This window comes from Zonotrichia leucophrys, chromosome 21, assembly GCF_028769735.1.
Source record: "Zonotrichia leucophrys gambelii isolate GWCS_2022_RI chromosome 21, RI_Zleu_2.0, whole genome shotgun sequence".
In the NCBI taxonomy this organism is placed as follows: Eukaryota; Metazoa; Chordata; class Aves; order Passeriformes; family Passerellidae; genus Zonotrichia; species Zonotrichia leucophrys.
In genome coordinates, this window is record NC_088190.1 from 1,839,432 (window position 1) to 1,862,500 (window position 23,069).

The 23,069-nt window shown below is 41.8% G+C and overlaps 1 protein-coding gene across 3 annotated transcripts in view; it reads left to right on the forward strand.

Moving 5' to 3' along the window:
• MIB2 (MIB E3 ubiquitin protein ligase 2) overlaps nucleotides 1-23,069 on the forward strand; it is a 61,871-nt gene that overhangs the window by 12,561 nt on the left and 26,241 nt on the right. For all 3 annotated transcript variants that reach the window (XM_064730433.1, XM_064730434.1, XM_064730435.1), the window contains exons 2-5: nucleotides 4,231-4,551; nucleotides 7,642-7,813; nucleotides 16,400-16,506; nucleotides 20,140-20,334. In XM_064730433.1, coding sequence (XP_064586503.1) covers nucleotides 4,305-4,551; nucleotides 7,642-7,813; nucleotides 16,400-16,506; nucleotides 20,140-20,334 — 721 coding nt within the window. In that variant the 5' untranslated portion in view covers nucleotides 4,231-4,304. The remainder of the gene's footprint in view (nucleotides 1-4,230; nucleotides 4,552-7,641; nucleotides 7,814-16,399; nucleotides 16,507-20,139; nucleotides 20,335-23,069) is intronic.

Below are 23,069 nucleotides of genomic sequence, written 5' to 3' on the forward strand. Positions count from 1 at the left end.
CTGGCACTGAGGGTACTCTGCTTGTGCCATCTGCATTATTGATCCCTTGGCATCCTTTTGGGTCTTTGTTTTTCAATTTTTGACAAAATCTGGGTGTTGTGGATAGCTCAGGAGGAAGATCCAGGGCCCAGAGCTGCTGCTGGGCCGAGCACATCCCCTCAGCTGGGCCAGCTCCCCTCTGTATGCTGGCACTGAGGGTACTCTGCTTGTGCCATCCCCATTTTTCATCCCCTGGCATCCTCTTGAGCCTTATTTTAAATTTTTGAGGAAATTTGGGTATTGTGGATAGCTCAGGAGGAAGATCCAGGGCCCAGAGCTGCTGCTGGGCCGAGCACATCCCCTCAGCTGGGCCAGCTCCCCTCACTCTGTGTGCTGGCACTGAGGATGCTCTGCTTGTGCCATCCCCATTTTTCATCCCCTGGCATCCTTTTGGGCCTTATTTTAAATTTATTTTCAAAATCTGGGTGTTGTGGATAGCCCAGAGGAAGATCCAGGGCCCAGAGCTGCTGCTGGGCCGAGCACATCCCCTCAGCTGGGCCAGCTCCCCTCACTCTGTGTGCTGGCACTGGGGATGCTCTGCTTGTGCCATCTGAATTATTGATCCCTTGGCATCCTTTTGGGCCTTATTTTAAAATTTTTACAAAATCTGGGTGTTGTGGATAGCCCAGAGGAAGATCTAGGGCTCAGAGCTGCTGCTGGGGCTGAGCATGTCCCCTCAGCTGGGCCAGCTCCCCACACTCTGTATGCTGGCACTGAGGGTACTCTGCTTGTGCCATCCCCATTTTTCATCCCCTGGCATCCTCTTGAGCCTTATTTTAAATTTTTGACAAAATCTGGGTGTTGTGGATAGCTCAGGAGAAAGATCCAGGGCCCAGAGCTGCTGTTGGGGCTCAGCACATCCCCTCAGCTGGAGCAGCTCCTCACACTCTCTGTCCTGGCACTGAGGGAGCTCTGCTTGTGCCATCCCCATTTTTCATCCCCTGGCATCCTTTTGGGCCTTATTTTAAAATTTTTACAAAATCTGGGCGTTGTGGATAGCTCAGGAGGAAGATCCAGGGCCCAGAGCTGCTGCTGGGCCGAGCACATCCCCTCAGCTGGGCCAGCTCCCCTCACTCTGTGTGCTGGCACTGAGGGTACTCTGCTTGTGCCATCTGCATTTTTCATCCCTTGGCATCCTTTTGAGCCTTATTTTAAATTTTTTACAAAATCTGGGTGTTGTGGATAGCTCAGGAGGAAGATCCAGGGATGCCCAAGGATGCTACAGGAGATTTTTCCAGGCTCTGCACATTGAAAGCCACATTCCTTTTGTCTGTCTTATGCTTATCCTTATCAAACAAGGATTTGAGAATCTGCTTGATTTAAGAGTCTGACTGAATTCAGGATTGAGGATGTGCTGCATCTGTGTGGTGTTCACCTCGTTGTCATGGCAACAGCTGGGAAGGCTGGCCCTGTCTCACTGATCTCACTGATATTCTCCTGAATATTAATAAATTTCCTTCCTTCAGGCCTACATCCTTTAACAAGGCGAAATTCGTAAATTTTACAAGGTGAAATTAATAAAATGTACTGGTTTATATCCATTTTTTAGGAAACCAGAATGCTGGAATGAGGAGTTTGCACAAAGCTCCTGAACATTAAATTTACTGGTGCTTCCTTTAGACCTACATCCTTTAACAAGGTGAAGAAATAGATGAAAAAAACAGAGTGAGAACCACTCAAATATTACTGAAAGGGAAAGAAACAACTGAAATAAGTGAGAACCACTCAGATAAAGGCAGCCCTAAATCTGCTGGGTTTATTGCAGGTGGAGCAGCAGCCCTGCCCTGGTCCTGCTGTGGCTCATGGATAAATAACAGGAAAGGACTGAAATTAATCTGACATTGATCGTGTTTTTGTAAAACTGCCCTTGCTTGGGGAAAACAGGCAAATGCTTCTTTCAAATTTTAAAACTTCCTGTATCCTCAAATCAAAACCAAAACTGACTTGAAGGGCAAGTGAAACTTGACAGTGCTGTAAAAAGATGAGATGCATGTGAGGAGACTTCCTGAAAAATTGACTGAAATCCACTTTTATTGCTAAAATCTTGCTGCTGGTGTTTTCTTGCTCATTTCTTTCAATTTTATTTACTGTGCTTGCTTGTTTCTGCTGCTGTTGTGTCTCTGTGTTTATTCTTGAGTTTGGAGTCAAGGGCTGGTACTGGAATTTTGTAGATTCCTTGCCCAGTTCTCTTCCCTCAATATCCAAAAACTTTGTGGAAGAAGTTTTTGGATATTATTGCAGATGCTGATGAGCCTTGGAAGCCTGGTTAGATTTTTCTGTTCACTCCCATCAATGCCTAAGCTGTGAGAATCCCATTTGTGAACGTGAAAAACGCCAACCACTTGTTTTTAAAATTTTCAAAGTTTAATAATAATAAAATGGTTATAAAAATAGCAGTGTAGTTAGGGTAATACTAATTTGGACAATTTGGATTAGAACAATAAAAACAAAGAGTTCCAGACAGTCTAGGGACCTTTTTCTGGCAAAATAAGCCTGAAAAAGGACCCAGGTAAACAGAGGATTAACCCTTAAAAGCAACAGCCTGTTGCATATTCATACACATACATGATGCATAAATTCCATTTAAACACAGGATTCTGTCTGGGCAGTGTCAGATTCTTCCTCTGAATCCTGAGTGAGGTGGGAAGAAGTATAAGAGAGCAATAAATTCTCTTTCTCTGAAAGATTCAGGTGTCCTGTGGCTGCTGTCTCGCTGCAAATCCTTTCTTTTAAAAAGTATCTTACATAGCATAGTTTCTACTTTAACATTATGTTATAACCTAAAAGAATAACCCGTTACATATTCATACACCTCATATGTGATGCCCAAAGTCCATTTAAACACAGGATTCTGTCTGGTCAGTGTCAGCTTCTTCCTCTGGATCCTGACATTGTCCTCATGGCTGAGTGAGGCAGGAAGAAGTTTCTTCTGATAATGGAGCAGTAAATTCTTTTTCTCTGAAAGATTTCTTATCTCACATAACATAGTTTCTATTTTAACATTATGTCATAACCTAAAACTGTATTTAACACTCTACTAAAAAAATGAATACAGCACCACTGTCTGACATAACGCATGTAATACTGATTGGGATATTTGCCAAAAGCCAATCATAAAACACACATTGAATAAAGCAGATTTATTGCAGCAAGTCAGGCTTTTTTGGTAGGCTGACCATTCTGGGTGGGAGGTGTGATGTGAGGAGTGGCACCGGAGTGGCACCGGAGTGGACTGAGAGTGGCACTGGAGTGGACCCCCTGATGTGTTTCATGCACTGGAGTGGACGAGTGCATGGAGTCCCCCTGGGTATCCAGTGTGGCACTGGGTGGGAGTGTGGATGTGAGGAGTGGCACTGGAGTGGTCACGGAGTGTCACTGAGTGAGGAGTGGTACCGGAGTGGCACTGTAGTGGTACCAGAGTGGCACTGGAGTGGTACCGGAGTGGCACCGGAGTGGCACTGGAGTGGTACCAGAGTGGTACCGGAGTGGCACCGGAGTGGCACCGGAGTGGTACCGGAGTGGCACTGGAGTGGCACTGGAGTGGCACCGGAGTGGCACCGGAGTGGCACCGGAGTGGTACCGGAGTGGCACCGGAGTGGTACCAGAGTGGTACCGGAGTGGTACCGGAGTGTCATTGGAGTGGCACCGGAGTGGCACTGGAGTGGTACCAGAGTGGCACTGTAGTGGCACCGGAGTGGCACCCCCTGAATTTCTGTTGTTTCATTCCCAGGTGTGCTGACCATTCTAGGTGGGAGATGGGATGTAAGGAGTGGCACCGGAGTGGCACTGGAGTGGCACCGGAGTGGCACTGGAGTGGCACTGGAGTGGTACCAGAGTGGCACCGGAGTGGTACCAGGGTGGCACTGGAGTGGCACTGGAGTGGTATCGGAGTGGTATCGGGAGTGGCACCGGAGTGGCACCGTAGTGGCACCGGAGTGCCCCCCCTGAGTTTCTGCTGTTTCGTTCCCAGGTGTGCTGACCATTCTGGGTGGGAGGTGTGATGTGAGGAGTGGCACCGGAGTGGCACGGAGTGCCCCCCTGAATTTCTGTTGTTCATTCCAGGTGTGCTGACCATTCTGGGTGGGAGGTGTGATGTGCGGAGTGGCACTGTAGTGGTACCAGAATGGCACCGCAGTGGCACTGTAGTGGCACTGGAGTGCCCCCCCTGAATTTCTGCTGTTTCATTCCCAGGTGTGCTGACCATGCTGCCCCCGCCCGAGCCCCCCGAGCAGCGGCAGCGCGTGTAGGCTTTGCCGTGCGCATCCATGGAGCCGGACCCCCAGGCCAGCATGCAGGTGGGGATGAGGGTTGTGCGCGGAGTGGACTGGAAGTGGGGCAGCCAGGACAGCGGCGAGGGCAACGTGGGCACCGTGGTGGAGATCGGCCGCACGGGCAGCCCCACCACGCCCGACAAGACCGTGGTGGTGCAGTGGGACCAGGGCAACAGGACCAACTACCGCACGGGCTTCCAGGGCGCCTACGACCTGCTGCTCTACGACAACGCCCAGATAGGTGAGCGCAGCGGGCACAGCCCCTGGCACTGCCACTCCTGCCCAGGGTACCCCTGTCCCTGTGCCAGCCCTGCTCGCTGCCTGCGCGGTGATGCACTAACCCAGCAGTAATTTAGAACCTTATTTGTACGTGTCTGTGTGATTTGTAAAGAATTTAATTTAATTTAATGTTTCTCTCTGTGCAAAGAGCACAGCCCCTGGCACTGCCACTCCTGCCCATGGCACCCCTGTCCGTGTGCCAGCCTCAGCTCGCTGCCTGCCTGGTGATGCTGGGATTTGTTGGTGGCTAAATAACCCAGCAGTAATTTAGAACCTTAGTTGTACGTGTCTGTGTGATTTGTAAGAGTTTAATTTAATGTTTCTCTCTGTGCAAAGAGCACAGAGGGCACAGCCCCTGGCACTGCCACTCCTGCCCAGGGTACCCCTGTCCCTGTGCCAGCCCTGTTCGCTGCCTGCACGGCAATGCACATCCAGGGGTGTGCAAAATAACCCAGCAGTAATTTAGAACCTTACTTGTACGTGTCTGTGTGATTTGTAAAGAGTTTAATTTAATGTTTCTCTCTGTGCAAAGAGCACAGAGGGCACAGCCCCTGGCACTGCCATTCCTGCCCATGGCACCCCTGTCCGTGTGCCAGCCCTGCTCGCTGCCTGCCTGGCGATGCTGGGATTTGTTGGTGGCTAAATAACCCAGCCATAATTTAGAACCTTACTTGTACGTGTCTGTGTGATTTGTAAAGAATTTAATTTAATTTAATTTAATGTTTCCCTCTGTGCAAAGAGCACAGAGGGCACAGCCCCTGGCACTGCCATTCCTGCCCATGGTACCCCTGTCCCTGTGCCAGCCCTGCTCGCTGCCTACATGGCAATGCACTAACCCAGCAGTAATTTAGAATCTTATTTGTACGTGTCTGTGTGATTTGTAAAGAATTTAATTTAATGTTTCTCTCTGTGCAAAGGCTCTGCTGGAGCAGGGTTTGGTGTTCTGCAGTGCTGGAAGGGAGGTTCTAAGATCCTGATTTTCCCTGGAATTCCTGTGGATTTCCCCCGGGATTCCTGCGGATTTTCCATGAAATTCCTGTGGATTTTCCCCGGAATTCCTGTGGATTTTCCCCGGGATTCCTGTGGATTTTCCCTGGGATTCCTGTGGATTTTCCCTGGAATCCCTGCGGATTTTCCCCGGAATCCCTGCGGATTTTCCCCGGAATTCCTGCGGATTTTCCCCGGAATTCCTGTGGATTTTCCCTGGAATTCCTGTGGATCTCAAAGATCTTTTTCTGGAAGGCTTTGGCAATCTGCAGTACTGGAAGGGTGGTTATGAAATCCTGATTTTCCCCGGAATCCCTGTGGATTTTCCCCGGAATTCCTGTGGATTTTCCCCGGAATCCCTGCGGATTTTCCCCGGAATTCCTGTGGATTTTCCCCGGAATTCCTGTGGATTTTCCCCGGAATTCCTGTGGATTTTCCCTGGAATTCCTGTGGATTTTCCCTGGAATCCCTGTGGATTTTCCCCGGGATTCCTGTGGATTTTCCCCGGAATTCCTGCGGATTTTCCCCGGGATTCCTGCGGATTTTCCCCGGGATTCCTGTGGATTTTCCCGGAATTCCTGTGGATTTTTGCCGGAATTCCTGTGGATTTTCCGTGGAATCCCTGCGGATTTTCCCCGGAATCCCTGTGGATTTTCCCCGGAATTCCTGTGGATTTTCCCCGGGATTCCTGTGGATTTTCCCCAGAATCCCTGTGGATTTTCCCCGGAATTCCTGTGGATTTTCCCTGGAATTCCTGTGGATTTTCCCCGGAATTCCTGTGGATTTTCCCCGGGATTCCTGCGGATTTTCCCCGGGATTCCTGCGGATTTTCCCCGGGATTCCTGTGGATTTTCCCCGGGATTCCTGTGGATTTTCCCCGGGATTCCTGTGGATTTTCCCCGGGATCCCTGTGGATTTTCCCCGGGATTCCTGTGGATTTTCCCCGGAATTCCTGCGGATTTTCCCCGGAATTTCTGTGGATTTTCCCTGGAATTTCTGTGGATTTTCCCCAGAATTCCTGTGGATTTTCCCCGGAATCCCTGCGGATTTTCCCCGGAATCCCTGCGGATTTTGCCCGGAATTTCTGTGGATTTTCCCTGGAATTTCTGTGGATTTTCCCCGTAATTCCTGCGTATTTTCCCCAGAATTCCTGTGGATTTTCCCTGGAATTCCTGTGGATTTTCCCTGGAACTCCTGTGGATCTCAAAGATCTTTTTCTGGAAGGCTTTGGCAATCTGCAGTACTGGACGGGTGGTTATGAATTCCTGTGGATTTTCCCTGGAATTTCTGTGGATTTTCCCCGGGATTCCTGTGGATTTTCCCTGGAATTCCTGTGGATTTTCCCCGGGATTCCTGTGGATTTTCCCGGAATTCCTGTGGATATCAAAGATCTTTTTCTAGAAGGATTTGGCAATCTGCAGTACCGGAAGGGTGGTTATAAAATCCTGATTTTCCCCGGAATCCCTGCGGATTTTCCCCGGAATTCCTGCGGATTTTCGCCGGAATTCCTGTGGATTTTCCCTGGAATCCCTGTGGATTTTCCCCGGAATCCCTGCGGATTTTCCCCAGGATTCCTGTGGATTTTCCCTGGAATTTCTGTGGATTTTCCCTGGAATTTCTGTGGATTTTCCCCAGGATTCCTGTGGATTTTCCCTGGAATCCCTGTGGATTTTCCCCGGGATCCCTGTGGATTTCCCCCGGCATTCCTGTAGATCTTCCCCGGGATTCCTGTGGATTTCCCCCAGAATTCCTGTGGATTTTCCCCGGGATCCCTGTGGATTTTCTGTGGATTTTTCCCGGGATTCCTGTGGATTTTTCCTGGGATTCCTGTGGATTTTCTGCGGATTTTCCCCAGGATTCCTGTGGATTTTCCCCGGGATCCCTGTGGATTTTCCCCGGGATTCCTGTGGATTTCCCCCAGAATTCCTGTGGATTTTCCCCGGGATCCCTGTGGATTTTCCCCAGAATTCCTGCAGATTGTCCCAGAATTCCTGCGGATTTTCCGTGGAATCTCTGTGGATTTTCCCCAGAATTCCATTGCATCTCCCATTCCCTTTCCCCGCAGGTGTCCGTCACCCCAACATCATCTGCGACTGCTGCAAGAAGCACGGCATCCGCGGCATGCGCTGGAAGTGCAAGCTGTGCTTCGACTACGACCTGTGCACGCAGTGCTACATGGGCAACAAGCACGACCTGGCGCACGCCTTCGAGCGCTACGAGACCGCGCACTCGCAGCCGTGAGTCAGCAATCACCCCTCCCTCCTGGAGAATAAAGAGAAATTTCATAGAATAAATAGAAATTTATATAAATATTATGTATAATATAGTATGGTATAGTGGAGTGTAATATAGTATAATATACTATAGTATAGTATAGTATAATATAGTATAGTATAGTATAATATAGTATAGTATAGTGTAATATAGTATAGTATAGTGTAATATAGTATAATATCGTATAGTATAGTGTAATATAATATAGTATAGTATAATATAGTATATATATAGTAGTATATTAATATAGTATTGTATAGTATATATAAGTATGGTATAGTGTAATATAGTATAATATAGTATAGTGTAATATAATATAGTATTGTATAGTATAGTGTAATATAGTATAGTATAGTGTAATATAGTATAGTATAGTGTAATATAGTATAATATAGTATAGTATAATATAGTATAGTATAGTGTAATATAGTATAATATAGTATAATATAGTATAGTATTGTATAGTATAATATAATATAGTATAGTATAGTGTAATATAGTATAATATTGTATAGTATAGTGTAATATAATATAGTATTGTATAGTGTAATATAGTATAGTATAGTGTAATATAGTATAATGTAGTATAGTATAGTATAGTATAGTATAATATTTTTTTTCTTCTAAGTTAAGTAGAAGATAAAACCTTTGGAAGTCCCTTCAGGACAAAAAGAAAATCAGAGTATTTTCTTTTTTTTTCCTTCTAAATAAAGTAGAAGGAAAAAAAGAAGAGAAAAAAAGAGGAGAAAATCAGAGTGTTTTCTTCTATTTATTTTTCTTTCTAAGTAAAGTAGACAATAAAACCTTTGGCAGTTCGTTAAGGACAAAGAGAGAAAACCAAAGTTTTTATTATATTTATATTACATTACATTACATTATATTATTTCTTTATACTTCTATAAAAATATAACAAATATATAAGATATATAATATTATATATAATATACATTATATATTCTATACTATATATTATATACTATATAATATATAAACTATATACTGTATATTATTATACATTATATGTTATATTTGATATTATAAATATAATTATATATTATATATTATATAATATATATAATATATTATATATAATATATACTATATACACTATATACTATATTATATGTTATATATTATATATGATATGTTTTATATTTATATAATAAATATAGCAAGCATATACTCTATTATATATAATGTTATATATTTTATACATTACATTTTGCTTGGATTTCCTGCTCAGGGCTGGGCCGAATTTCAGATGTGGAATAATTTACCCAGGTTATTTCCTGGCCTTTTCTCACCAATAAATCACAACCTCAGTGGGTTTTTCACAAGCCTTGTTTTTTATTTTTTATTTTTTTCCTTGCAAACAATGGAGCTGGAGGAGCCAGCGAGCTGCACAGGGAAATGTTTTGTGTAATCGAGCACAAGAAATACAAATATTTTCTCCCATTGTGCTTTATCCTGTAGTGAAAACAGAAATTGCAGTTATTTTCAGCTGTAATTCTTAATTAAACCAGCTCTGGCTGGTGGAGTGGGAAATCAGATCCAGGAACAAGTGTGGGCTCTGATTTAGGCCTGGGCAGTTCAAATAATCCAAATTCCCATCCAGTGACAACTGCTGGGTGTTTGATTTCTGGGCAATAATAGAAATAATGTAAATTATTTACACAGCAACCTCCCCTGCAGGTGGTGTTTTTAACTATTTCTTTTAAACTTTGTTTAAATAATATAATATAATATAATATAATAATTAATATATTAATATAATATAATATATATAATTAATATAATATAATATATATATTGTATATTAATATATAATTATATTAATATATAATATATATATTATATTATTTAAACAAAGTTTGAAAGAAATATAATATAAAATAATATATAATATATAATAATATAAATATATTATTTATATAATATTTAATAAAATATAAATATTATACATATTATAAATATTCTAAATATTATATATATAATATATAATATAATATAATATATATTAATATTATATATTAATATGTTATATATATTATATATATAATAATATATAATTAATAAATCGTTTAATAATAGTTATTTAACATTTGAGCTAAGAAATTTGGGTGGGGAATGTTTGGAATCAAATTAATTTATTAATATGGATTTTTTTTTTAATCTGTTAATGGATTTGTATTTTACTTTAGAGAAATTTTATTTTATGAGAAAAAACCACCATAATTTGCCAGATAAATTGTCTGTGCCTCCTTAAAAAAAACCCAACCATGAGCACCAAGGTGAATTTTCGTACTGGGGCTTCCCTTGTGTAATTTGGATTATTCTGTTTCATTTCTACAACAGCTATTGACATATTTTATATTGATATTTTCTGTCTGCAGGGACCTTTTGAGTTCCCATTTTGTAGCCTTGGTCTGAAACCTTCCCTGCTGTGGCATTTTCAGTAAATTGATCCAAATCACTTTGGAGGTTCCCAAAAATCCACAGCTTTTATTGATGAAGATCTGTTATAAGAATAAACCTATTAATATAAATTTATAAACCTATCAAATAGGTTCCTGTGATCCAAATGACTTTGGGGGTTACCAAAAACCCCACAGCTTTTACAGATAAATTCATGTGTTATAAAAATATCCACATTTATGATATAAGGGTTTGTCATGAACTTTGCCTTGTCAAGGATGGAGAGGATTTTAAAGGAAAAATCTGAATAAAGGCAGTTCCTGAAATAGGTTTTGGGATCCAGATTACTTTGGGGATTACAAAAAAACCACTGTTTACTATAAATGTGTTATAAGAATACCACTTTTTGGGTTGACATGCTACCTTGTCAAGGAGGGAGAGGATTTAAAGGAAAAAATCTGAAATTCTGAAATAGGTTTTGGGATCCAAATTACTTTGGGGTCACCAAAAAACCTACTGATAATAATGTTTTAAGATACCCCTGTTTTGTGGTGAACTGTGTCTTGTCAAGGATGGAGAGGATTGAAAGGGAAAAAATCTGAATAAAGGCAATTCCTGAAATAGGTTTTGGGATCCAGATTACTTTGGAGTTACCAAAAAACCACAGTTTTTACTGATAAAGATGTGTTATAAGAATATCCACATTTATGATATAAGGGTTTTGTCATGAGCTTTACCTTGTCAAGGATGGAGAGGATTGAAAAGGAAAAATCTGAATAAAGGCAATTCCTGAAATAGGTTTTGGGATCCAGATTACTTTGGGGATTACAAAAAAACCACAGCTTTTATCAATGAAGATGTGTTATAAGAATAAACCTATTAATAGAAATTTATAAACCTATCAAATAGGTTCCTGTGATCCAAATGACTTTGGGGGTTACCAAAAACCCCACAGCTTTTACAGATAAATTCATGTGTTATAAAAATATTCACATTTATGATATAAGGGTTTTGTCATGAACTTTGCCTTGTCAGGGATGGAGAGGATTGAAAGGGAAAAAATCTGAATAAAGGCAATTCCTGAAATAGGTTTTGGGATCCAGATTGCTTTGGGGTTACCAAAAAACCCACTGTTAATTAATGTATTTTAAGGATACAGCTGGTTTTGTCAATAAATGTGCCTTGTCAAGGATGGAGAGGATTGAAAAGGGAAAAAATCTGAATAAAGGCAGTTCCTGAAATAGGTTTTGGGATCCAGATTACTTTGGGGTTACCAAAAAACCACTGTTAATTAATGTATTTTAAGGATACAGCTGGTTTTGTCGTGAACTGTGCCTTGTCAAGGATGGAGAGGATTTTAAAGGAGAAATCTGAATAAAGGACAGTTCCTGGAATAGGTTTTGGGCTCTGATCCCAGCCTGGTTCCTCCTGAGCAGCCATCTGTCAGCGATGCCTCCTTTATCCCCTGCTGGAAGGGATTCAGGAGCAGCTTTGCTGGGGGATTAGAAAACCTGGAATTTCTTGCTTTGAGGTCACTTTTTCTGTAGTTCTTGCAAGATCTTTGTGTTTTGGCTTTTCTGGAGGTGAATCTCTGTGTGTCCTGGCTGGGATGTGGGTTTGAAATGAGTTGAAAATCTGCTTTAAGGCTGTGCCTTTGTGAAGGGTTTAATGGGATATTTATTTATTTATTATCATAGGTTTATGGGTTGCCAGTTTACAGGGTGACCATCCCTTTTATTTCTTGTCCCCTTAATTATGTTTATTTCTTAATTATGTTTATTTTTATAACAACTTTTCTGCAGCAGAAAATCTCACAAAACACATCAACCATGTGATGTGGAGTGGTGTGAGGGAGCTCTGGCTTGCTGCTGTGAATTTAAACTTGTTTTTGTTTTAATTTCTCCAGATCAATCAGTTTGGAGGGATTAATATTATATTTATAATATATAAATAGATATTTATATATTATAAATATAATATTTATATTTAAATATAAGTATTATATTTATAATATATAAATGATATATATTATATATATAGGCTATATATATATATATAAATTATATATTAAAAAAAAAATATATATATAAGGCTGCCACCTTACAGGGTACCCATCCCTTCTACTTCTTGTCCCTTTAATTGTGTTTATTTCTTTAGATAAGAACTTTCTGCATGAGAAAAATGTCACAAAACACATCAACCGTGTTATGTAGAGTGGTGTGAGGGAGCTCTGGCTTGCTGCTGCAAATTTAAACTTGTTTTTGTTTTAATTTCTCCAGATCAATCAATTTGGAGGGATTAATATTATATTTATATTTAAATATAAATATAGATATTTTATTTATAATATGTAAATGATATATATTATATATATAGGCTATATATATATATATAATATATGAAATATATATATATATTTAATATATGAAATATATATATATATATATATATATATGTATGAAATATATATATATATATATATATGAAATATATATATATATTTAATATATGAAATATATATATATATATATATATATATATATAAGGCTGCCACCTTACAGGGTGCCCATCCCTTCTACTTCTTGTCCCTTTAATTGTGTTTATTTCTTCAGATAAGAGCTTTTGTTATTAAAGGCAATTAATAAATTAATAAATTAATAAATCAAGGCAAATCAAATCAAATCAAATCAAAGGCAATTAATAAATTAATCATCACGGTGATTAAATTTATCCCAGGGGTGTTTTTGCATCCCACTGGGTAACTTTGGTTGTTATCCAGTATTTGGAGCAAAACATTGAATTAGATTAAAACCTTGATAAGAATCTTCGGCTGAGGAATTCGGTGCTTGCATCAGAATCAGGATTTTGGTGAGGCTGGGGAAGGCGAGGGCACCTCTGGCCCCAGAATTCCAGCAGGACAGGAGATGGAGTTTCTCACAATTTCCCTTTTTAAGGGAAAATTAATTAAAAATAAAATTAAGCTGATCTGAATTGATCAGCTTTGGTTTTTTGGTCTCCATGGATTCCAGAGGAGGTAGCAGGTCAATGTGAGAGGGTTGGGCTGGGGAATGGCTGCTGTTACGTGATAATCCAAAAAGGGAACTTCTGCCAAGAATAGAATCAGGGCTGGATATTTTGCTATTTAAACATCTTAAGCTCAGCTCGGTGCTTTATTTTACTATCACTAAGAATCTTTGCAGTGAATCCCATCCCTTGTGAGAGGAAGGCTTTGGAACAGAGAATTATATTTTCATCACTTTGTCTCGGGGCTTGGCTCAGACATCTTTGATAAATTATTAGGAAAACATTGAACAGAATTATTAGGAAAACATTGATAAATTATTAGGAAAACATTGAACAGAATTATTAGGAAAACATTGATAAATTATTAGGAAAACATTGAACATAAATTATTAGGAAAACATTGAACAGAATGCAGTGAAGACATCCAGGCTGCTTCAGAGGCTCTGCCCAGATCCACGCTGGTTTTTGGAGCCAGTCTGTAGTGCCTGGCAGTGCAATAAAATGAATTATTTTAGCAGTGGCTCTGAATAGCTGAGCCTTTCCCTCCACTGCCATTATCTTCTTTCATAACAATATCCAGCCTTGGTGGTGCTTAAAGCAGACAAAATCTCCTTCATTTTCCTCCTGCTGAGCTCCAGCCTGGCTAATTAATCAATATTAATTATTAGTGATTACAACAGCAAGGCACAAATAGTCCCTCCCTCTTTTGAAACCCACAGGGTTGGAAACCACAGGTTAAGAAAAGTAAAGGACTTAAGCAATTTGCTGGATAAGTAAATACTAAATTCAAGCCTAAGCTTTTTATCCTGCTGAGTCCCCACCTTCCCTCTGAGGTATCAGATGGAACAGAAACGCTCTGAGCTCAGCCCTGCCCCAGGAAGCTTCCCCTCCCTTCTCCCCTTGCTGAACTTGGGCTGCCCTGGCTGGGCTGGGCTGGCAGGAGCCTGCCTGGCACCTGGGCAGGGACTGGGGCACCTGGAAAAGGGATTGGGGCACCTGGGAAAGGGATTGTACCTTGAATTCCACCTGGAAAAGGGATTGGGGCACCTGGAATAGGGATTGTACCTGGAAAGGGACTGGGGCACCTGGAAAAGGGATTGTACCTGGAAAAGGGGTTGGGGTACCTGGGAAAGGGACTGGGGCACCTGGAAAGGGATTGGGACACCTGGGAAAGGGACTGGGGCACCTGGAAAGGGATTGGGACACCTGGACTGGGGTACCTGGGAAAGGGATTGTACCTGGAAAAGGGGTTGGGGCACCTGGGAAAGGGACTGGGGCACCTGGAAAAGGGATTGTACCTTGATAAGGGATTGGGGCACCTGGGAAAGGGGTTGGGGCACCTGGAAAAGGGATTGGGGTACCTTGATAAGGGATTGGGGCACCTGGAAAAGGGATTGGGGCACCTGGAAAAGGGGATTGTACCTGGAAAAGGGGTTGGGACACCTGGAAAGGGATTGGGGTACCTGGGAAAGGGATTGGGGCACCTGGAAAAGGGATTGGGGCACCTGGAAAGGGATTGGGGCACCTGGAAAAGGGATTGGGGCACCTGGAAAAGGAATTGGGGCACCTGGAAAGGGATTGGGGTACCTGGGAAAGGGGTTGTGGCCTGAAAAGGGGTTGTACCTAGAAAAAGGATTGTGCCCTGGCTGAGCAGCCAGACAGTCCCTGTGGATTTTGGTGGCTTGGAGACTGATGAGAAGGAATTTTGGATTGTGCCCTGGGTGAGCAGCCAGGCAGGTTTCTGTGGATTTTGGTGGCTGATGAGAAGGCTTTGTGGATTTTATCCTGAAAAGGGATTTTGCCCTGGCTGAGCAGCCAGACAGTCCCTGTGCATTTTGGTGGCTTTGTGGATTGTACCCTGAAAAGGGGTTGTACTCTGGCTGAACAACCAGGCAGGTCCTCGTGGATTTTGGTGGCTTGGAGACTGATGAGAAGGAATTTTGGATTGTGCCCTGGGTGAGCAGCCAGGCAGGTTTCTGTGGATTTTGGTGGCTTGGTGGTTTGTACCTGAAAAAGGATTGTGCCTTGTCTGAGCAGCCAGACAGTCCCTGTGGATTTTGGTGACTGATGAGAAGGCTTTGTGGATTTTATCCTGAAAAGGGATTTTGCCCTGGCTGAGCAGCCAGGCAGGACCCTGTGGATTTTGGTGGCTTGGAGACTGATGAGAAGGAATTTTGGATTGTACCCTGGCTCAGCAGCCAGGCAGCTTTCTGTGGATTTTGGTGGCTGATGAGAAGCCTTTGTGGATTTTATCCTGGCTGAGCAGCCAGACAGTCCCTGTGCATTTTGGTGACTGATGAGAAGGATTTTTGGATTGTGCCCTGGGTGAGCAGCCAGGCAGGTCCTCGTGGATTTTGGTGCCTTGGTGGCTGATGAGAAGGAATTTTGGATTGTGAGCAGCCAGGCAGGTTTCTGTGGATTTTGGTGGCTGATAAGAAGGCTTTGTGGATTTTATCCTGAAAAGGGATTTTATCCTGGCTGAGCAGCCAGACGGTCCCTGTGCATCTTGGTGCCTTGCTGGCTGATGAGAAGGATTTTTGGACTGTGAGCAGCCAGGCAGGTCCCTGTGGATTGTGGTGACTGATGAGAAGGATTTTTGGATTGTGAGCAGCCAGACGGTCCCTGTGCATTGTGGTGACTGATGAGAAGGATTTTTGGATTGTGAGCAGCCAGACGGTCCCTGTGCATTTTGGTGGCTGATGAGAAGGATTTTTGGATTGTGAGCAGCCAGACGGTCCCTGTGCATTGTGGTGCCCTGCTGGCTGATGAGGAGCCTCTGTGGCAGCCTGGGCACAGCAGAGGCGCTGCCCCAGTGGCACCATGGGCATCGGGAGCTGCTTTAACAGGACATCAGACCCCCTGTTCACCATCACGTAGGTGCCTCTCTCCTTCTCCCTGCTGCCCTGGGGGAGCCTGGAATGTTCCAGAATTCCTCAGCCCTGCTGCTCTGGGTCTGTGCTTGCAGAACGGGCTGAGCTCCATCCCTGCCTCCCTGCAGGCACCCCAAAAATTCCATTACCCTGAATGAGGGGGGTCCTCAGCTGGAGCAGAGCTTGGGCGTTTCTGCAACAACAATAAATTCATTTGTTCCTCTGGTTTTGTGTTTGCAGGGTTCTCGTGAGCCCTCGGCAGAACCTGACTCGCATCACCCTGAAAGGAACTTTCCAGGGGGCCAAAGTGGTCCGTGGGCCCGACTGGGAGTGGGGCAACCAGGACGGTAAGCTGCCTCTGGGATGGCCTGTAGAATCTGATTTTTTTCATATATATTTAAAAATATAAAGGTAATATTTAGAATATTTTATTCTAAATTTTTAGAATATTTTTAGAATATTTTTAGAATATTCTATTTTATGGAATGTAATTTTTAGAATATTTTATTTTATAATTTATAGTTTAATTTATTTATAAATTATATTTAATGGCTTTATTTTCTTTTATATTTCGTATTTCCCTTTTAATTTATATTTTATATTCATATTACTTTTTATTTTTACATTCTAATTTTAGTTTGCGTTCTATATTTGTTTTCTTTTTATAATTTATATTTTAAATTTTAATTTATTTTCATATCATATTTGTATTTTATATTTATTGTTCATATTTATACTTATATTTATTATTTCATATTTATATTTCTGCATTTATAATTTATATTTCTATTTTATTCCTATATATATATTTTATATTTTGTATTTCCATTTTAATTCATATTTTATATTCATATTGCTTTTTCTTTTTACATTTTAATTTTCGTTTGCGTTCTATATTTATGTTTTCTTTTTATAATTTATATTTTAAATTTTAATTTATTTTTATATCATATTTGTATTTTATATTTATTGTTCATATTTATACTTATATTTATTATTTCATATTTATATTTCTGCATTTATAATTTCTATTTCTATTTTATTCCTATATATATTTTATATTTTGTATTTCCGTTTTAATTTATATTTTATATTCATATTACTTTTTATTTTTACATTCTAATTTTAGTTTGTATTCTATATTTATGTTTTCTTTTTATAATTTATATTTTAAATTTTATTTTTATTTATTTTTATATTATCATTTGTATTTTATATTTATTGTTTATATTTATACTTATATTTATTATTTCATATTTATATTTCTGCATTTATAATTTCTATTTTATTCCTATATATGTTTATATTTATATGTTATATATTCCTATTTATATATTTTATTCCTATTTATCTATTTTTAAAAACATATAGCTCTTTATTTATATATGGTTTTTTAGCTGATTTTGGGGTGTAGTTCCTGTCCTGTTTCTGTAGGAATTGAAACCTGGCTGAGACTGCAATGGGACAAAAATGGTTTTTTAAAGCTGCTTTTGGGATGTAGTTCCTGTAGGAATTGAAACCTTCAGGCTGAGAATGTAGTGGGACAAAAATGTTATTTTTAAACTGTTTTTTGGGTGTAGTTGTGTGCCCAGGGCAGTGACTGGGGCTGAGGGAGCTTTGCTGCCCCTTTGTCCCAGAGCCCTGCCCACGCCCTGAGGTGTTCACAGCTCCTTTTCCCCTCAGGAATTGAGTCAAAAGTTCAAAGGTGTCCAAAGTTGACTCTGCCATTTACCTGAGGTGTTCACAGCTCCTTTCCCCCTCAGGAATTGAGTCAAAAGTTCAAAGGTGTCCAAAGTTACTCTGCCATTTACCTGAGGTGTTCACAGCTCCTTTCCCCTCAGGAATTGAGTCAAAAGTTCAAAGGTGTCCAAAGTTGACTCTGCCATTTACCTGAGGTGTTCACAGCTCCTTCCCCCTCAGGAATTGAGTCAAAAGTTCAAAGGTGTCCAAAGTTGACTCTGCCATTTACCTGAGGTGTTCACAGCTCCTTTCCCCCTCAGGAATTGAGTCAAAAGTTCAAAGGTGTCCAAAGTTGACTCTGCCATTTACCTGAGGTGTTCACAGCTCCTTTTCCCCTCAGGAATTGAGTCAAAAGTTCAAAGGTGTCCAAAGTTGACTCTGCCATTTACCTGAGGTGTTCACAGCTCCTTTCCCCCTCAGGAATTGAGTCAAAAGTTCAAAGGTGTCCAAAGTTGACTCTGCCATTTACCTGAGGTGTTCACAGCTCCTTTTCCCCTCAGGAATTGAGTCAAAAGTTCAAAGGTGTCCAAAGTTGACTCTGCCATTTACCTGAGGTGTTCACAGCTCCTTTTCCCCCTCAGGAATTGAGTCAAAAGTTCAAAGGTGTCCAAAGTTGACTCTGCCATTTATTGCAGCTCTGGGGTCAGGGGAGGATGTGGATCCTTGCGGGGTCTGAGAGGGAATAATCAGCTTATTCTCAATGGAGCTTATCCATCCTCCGGAGATCACAGCAGCATTTACATGTCTGAGACTGCTGCTGCTGACCTGGGCTGCAGCAGAGGGAGGAGCCCTAAATCCACCCCTCAGCTGCTCTCTGCTGGGAAAAAAAAGAAATGAAGAATTTAATTTCTTTAAATGGGATAACTGAGTCTGAAATTAAACAGAGTTTAAATGGGATAACCCAGAATTTAACTGGATAACTATAGCTCCAGCATTGGTTCTGGATAAATCTGGATAAATCACTTTAATATCTGCCTGGGAGTGAAAAATAAGCTGTTAAGATACACATTGCAGGAATTGTGGCTCTGGTTTTGGTGGAGCTGCCCATCCACAGCCATGGGTTTGTCATGAGTAAAACTGCCAGCAAAACCCAGAAACCTTTGCATGGTGCTGATCAATGAGTTCAGCTCCTTCAGATGCTGCATTTCAGGACTATGCAGAGAATCAGAGGTTCCTCAGTGAGACAGATCTTGCTGTCCTGCTTTGGAGAAGTTGGTACTTGCCCAAATTGAGAATCTGCAAACCCTGCTTGCCTTCACTGTGTTGTGGATCAGAGCACAGAGTCCCAGCCAGATCCATCCCCTCATCCATCCTCCTCTTCTGCATCCTTCAACCTCCTTGCTTGAGGAAAACCAAGTTTATTTGATGTTCCTCCACCTGGATGGGGTTGGGGAGAGATTTAAAGATCCTGGGTGGATTTTAGCACTTGGATCCTGGATCTTGCATATGGATGGGGTTGGGGAGAGATTTGAAGATCCTGGATGGATCTTTAGCACTTGGATCTTGCAGCACATGGATGGTGCTGGGGAGAGATTTAAAGATCCTGGGTGGATTTTAGCACTTGGATCTTGGATCTTGCAGCACATGGATGGTGCTGGGGAGAAATTTAAAGATCCTGGGTGGATCTTTAGCACTTGTATCTTGCACATGGATGGTGTTGGGGAGAGATTTAAATATCCTGGGTGGATTTTAGCACTTGGATCTTGCAGCACATGGATGGTGTTGGGGAGAGATTTGAAGATCCTGGGTGGATTTTAGCACTTGGATCTTGCATATGGATGGGGTTGGGGAGAGATTTAAATATCCTGGGTGGATTTCAGCACTTGGATCTTGGATCTTGCATATGGATGGGGCTGGGGAGAGATTTGAAGATCCTGGGTGGATCTTTAGCACTTGGATCTTGCATATGGATGGGGTTGGGGAGAGATTTAAAGATCCTGGGTGGATTTTAGCACTTGGATCCTGGATCTTGCAGCACATGGATGGGGTTGGGGAGAGATTTAAATATCCTGGGTGGATTTTAGCACTTGGATCTTGCAGCACTGCTGAATATTTTTGTTACCACAGTGTGGTGCCATGACACCACATGTGCATCCCCCAACTAGGCCGCGCTCCTGCACACCAGGAACCCTCCACAGAATCATTCCAAACTCAGCTTTAACACAGAGATTCCCTCCCAATCACCCAAAACGAGTCGTCCGTGATCCAATTTTCCTGATTTGCACTTCTTTTCCCCTCAGGGGGTGAGGGCAAGAGCGGCCGCGTGGTCGATATCCGGGGCTGGGACGTGGAGACAGGCCGCAGCGTCGCCAGCGTCACCTGGGCCGACGGCACCACCAACGTCTACAGGGTGGGCCACAAGGGAAAAGTGGACCTCAAATGCACCGTGGAGGCTTCTGGGGGCTTCTACTACAAGGAGCACCTCCCAAAATTAGGTGGGTTTGGAGACAAATCTTTGCTGGGTGAAGGCTTTGTTGAGGAGTTGTGATTCGCGCGGCCGTTGGCGCTGAAGCCGTTTTTAATTTGGAAGACAAAACCACCTCCTGATTTTATAAATTTCCTACATAATGAGGTTTATTTGAGAGTGTGGGATCTCAGGATCTGAGTCCTGAGATGCTGAGCCACCGAGACACCCTTGGGGGCTCGGGAGTCCTGGAATGTTCCAGAAGTGTCTGGTGGCTGCACTTTGATCCTACACAGGAGACGACACCTGTATGAGGACAGGAGGGTTTCACCGGGGTGAATGGTGAAGGGATTGGTTAATTAGAGAGTGAAACACAGGGTTTAGGATTTCTGTACAGGGGGGTTTAGAGAAGTAAGATGGAGGAATTGGGGCGTGTCCTGTCCTTCTTCTTCTTCTTCTTCTCCTCCATCTTCTGTGGTGATGGTGGCACTTTGGGATTGGTCATTACTGAAAGTGCACCGGGCAATAAGAATAAAAAGGATTGGGGAAAAATGATAAATATTGTACACGTAACAATGGGTATAAAGATAGGTGACCGCCCGGAGGGCAGCACAGTGTGCTCATGGCTGGCTGCTGAGCAGAGCTCTGTCGGGCCGAGAGAAAATCTTTTAGATAAACAATTAATAAACATAAAGACCGAAAGAAGAACTGAAGCCTCTTCTGGTCCTTTGATACGCGGGCTGCCCCAAGGCCACCCCGGGCCCTTCCAGGCCCTTCAAACAGCCCAAAACCGGACAGAGAGAATTTGGTTTGTGTGTGAACATCATGCTTGATCTCAGAGTGATTCATGAAATAGTTTGGACTTCCAGTGTTAAAACCATCAGATCCCCACAGTTCTATCCCAAGGAATGCAAATTCTGAAATTCCCTCTCTGCTGCAGAAAACCCAACTTTTCTCACTTTTGTTACATTTGTCAATCCCAAGCTTTTCATTCTTCAGGCAAGCTGGTGTTCTCTGTGTTTTAGAGAGCAAACACTCCCCTGGTGGAGCCAAAAGGGGGAATGTGACCAAAGGGAGAGTTTGGAGAATGGAACAGCCAAAAATTAGAAATATTATGGGAAAAGGGGATGTCTGAACTGGCAACTTGCTGCAGTCCCCCTTTCCTCTTAAGTCTGAGAAAACTCCTTGTGTTTTTTGGACTTTTATTTACCCATTTGGCTGTGGGGTTGTTTTTCTTTTAATGAGGTGCAGGGACCATCTTTGTCTGAGAGGCATTCACAGGGACAAAATGGCTCTTGTTAGAGCTGTTTTATTAATATTATGTAATTCTGTGTTTCTATACATATAAAATATAATTTCTACTAATATAATTTATATTATTCAATAAAACTCTATTTCTATTTTATTAATATAATAATTTATATTAATGAAATATAGAAATTATGTGTATAAAACACATAATTATAATTATGTGATTATACACTGTTTTATTAGTATAGTGTAATTACAATAGAATTGTAATTGTAAAATAGAATTTAATTATTAATATAATTGGACTTAATCCTTCTGATTTCTCTGCTGCCCTATAGAGTGTATAGGGCATGGAAAGGGGTTTTTATAATAGAATTGGAAAGGGTAATTATAATAGAATTGTAATTGAAAAATTGTAAATTGTAATATAATACAATTATTAATATAATTAGAGTAAATCATACTGATTTCTGTACTGCCCTATAGAATGTATAGGGCATGGAAAGGGTTTTGCACCATTCTGCCCCAAATTAAAGTTAATTTTCAGCCCTTTTAAGGCACCCAGGGTGAGTGAGTGCCCCCTTTATGCCCGTGGGTGCTGTCCCTATGGAGTGTATAGGGCATGAATAGGGTTTTGCTCCATTCTACCCCAAATTAAAGTTAATTTTCAGGCATTTTTAGGCACCCATTGTGAGAGAGTGCCCCCTGCATGCCTGTGGGTGCTGCCCTATGGAGTGTATAGGGCATGGAAAGGGTTTTGCACCATTCTGCCCCAAATAATTTTAATTTTAAGGCACCCAGGGTGAGTGAGTGCCCCCTTTATGCCTGTGGGTGCTGCCCTATGGAGTGTATAGGGCATGAATAGGGTTTTGCTCCATTCTACCCCCAAATTAAAGTTAATTTTCAGCCCTTTTAGGGCACCCAGGGTGTGTGAGTGCCCCCTTTATGCCCGTGGGTGCTGCCCTATGGAGTGTATAGGACATGAATAGGGTTTTGCACCATTCTGCCCCAAATAATTTTAATTTTAAGGCACCCATTGTGAGTGAGTGCCCCCTTTATGCCTGTGGGTGCTGCCCTATGGAGTGTATAGGGCATGAATAGGGTTTTGCTCCATTCTGCCCCAAATAATTTTAATTTTCAGCCATTTTAAGGCACCCATTGTGAGTGAGTGCCCCCTTTATGCCCGTGGGTGCTGCCCTATGGAGTGTATAGGGCATGGAAAGGGGTTTTAATGTAGTGTAATTATAATAGGATTGTAATTGTAAAATTGTAAATTGTAATATAATACAATTATTAATATAATTAGAGTAAATCATACTGATTTCTGTACTGCCCTATAGAATGTATAGGGCATGGAAAGGGTTTTGCACCATTCTGCCCCAAATAATTTTAATTTTAAGGCACCCAGGGTGTGTGAGTGCCCCCTTTATGCCCGTGGGTGCTGTCCCTATGGAGTGTATAGGGCATGAATAGGGTTTTGCACCATTCTACCCCAAATAATTTTAATTTTCAGCC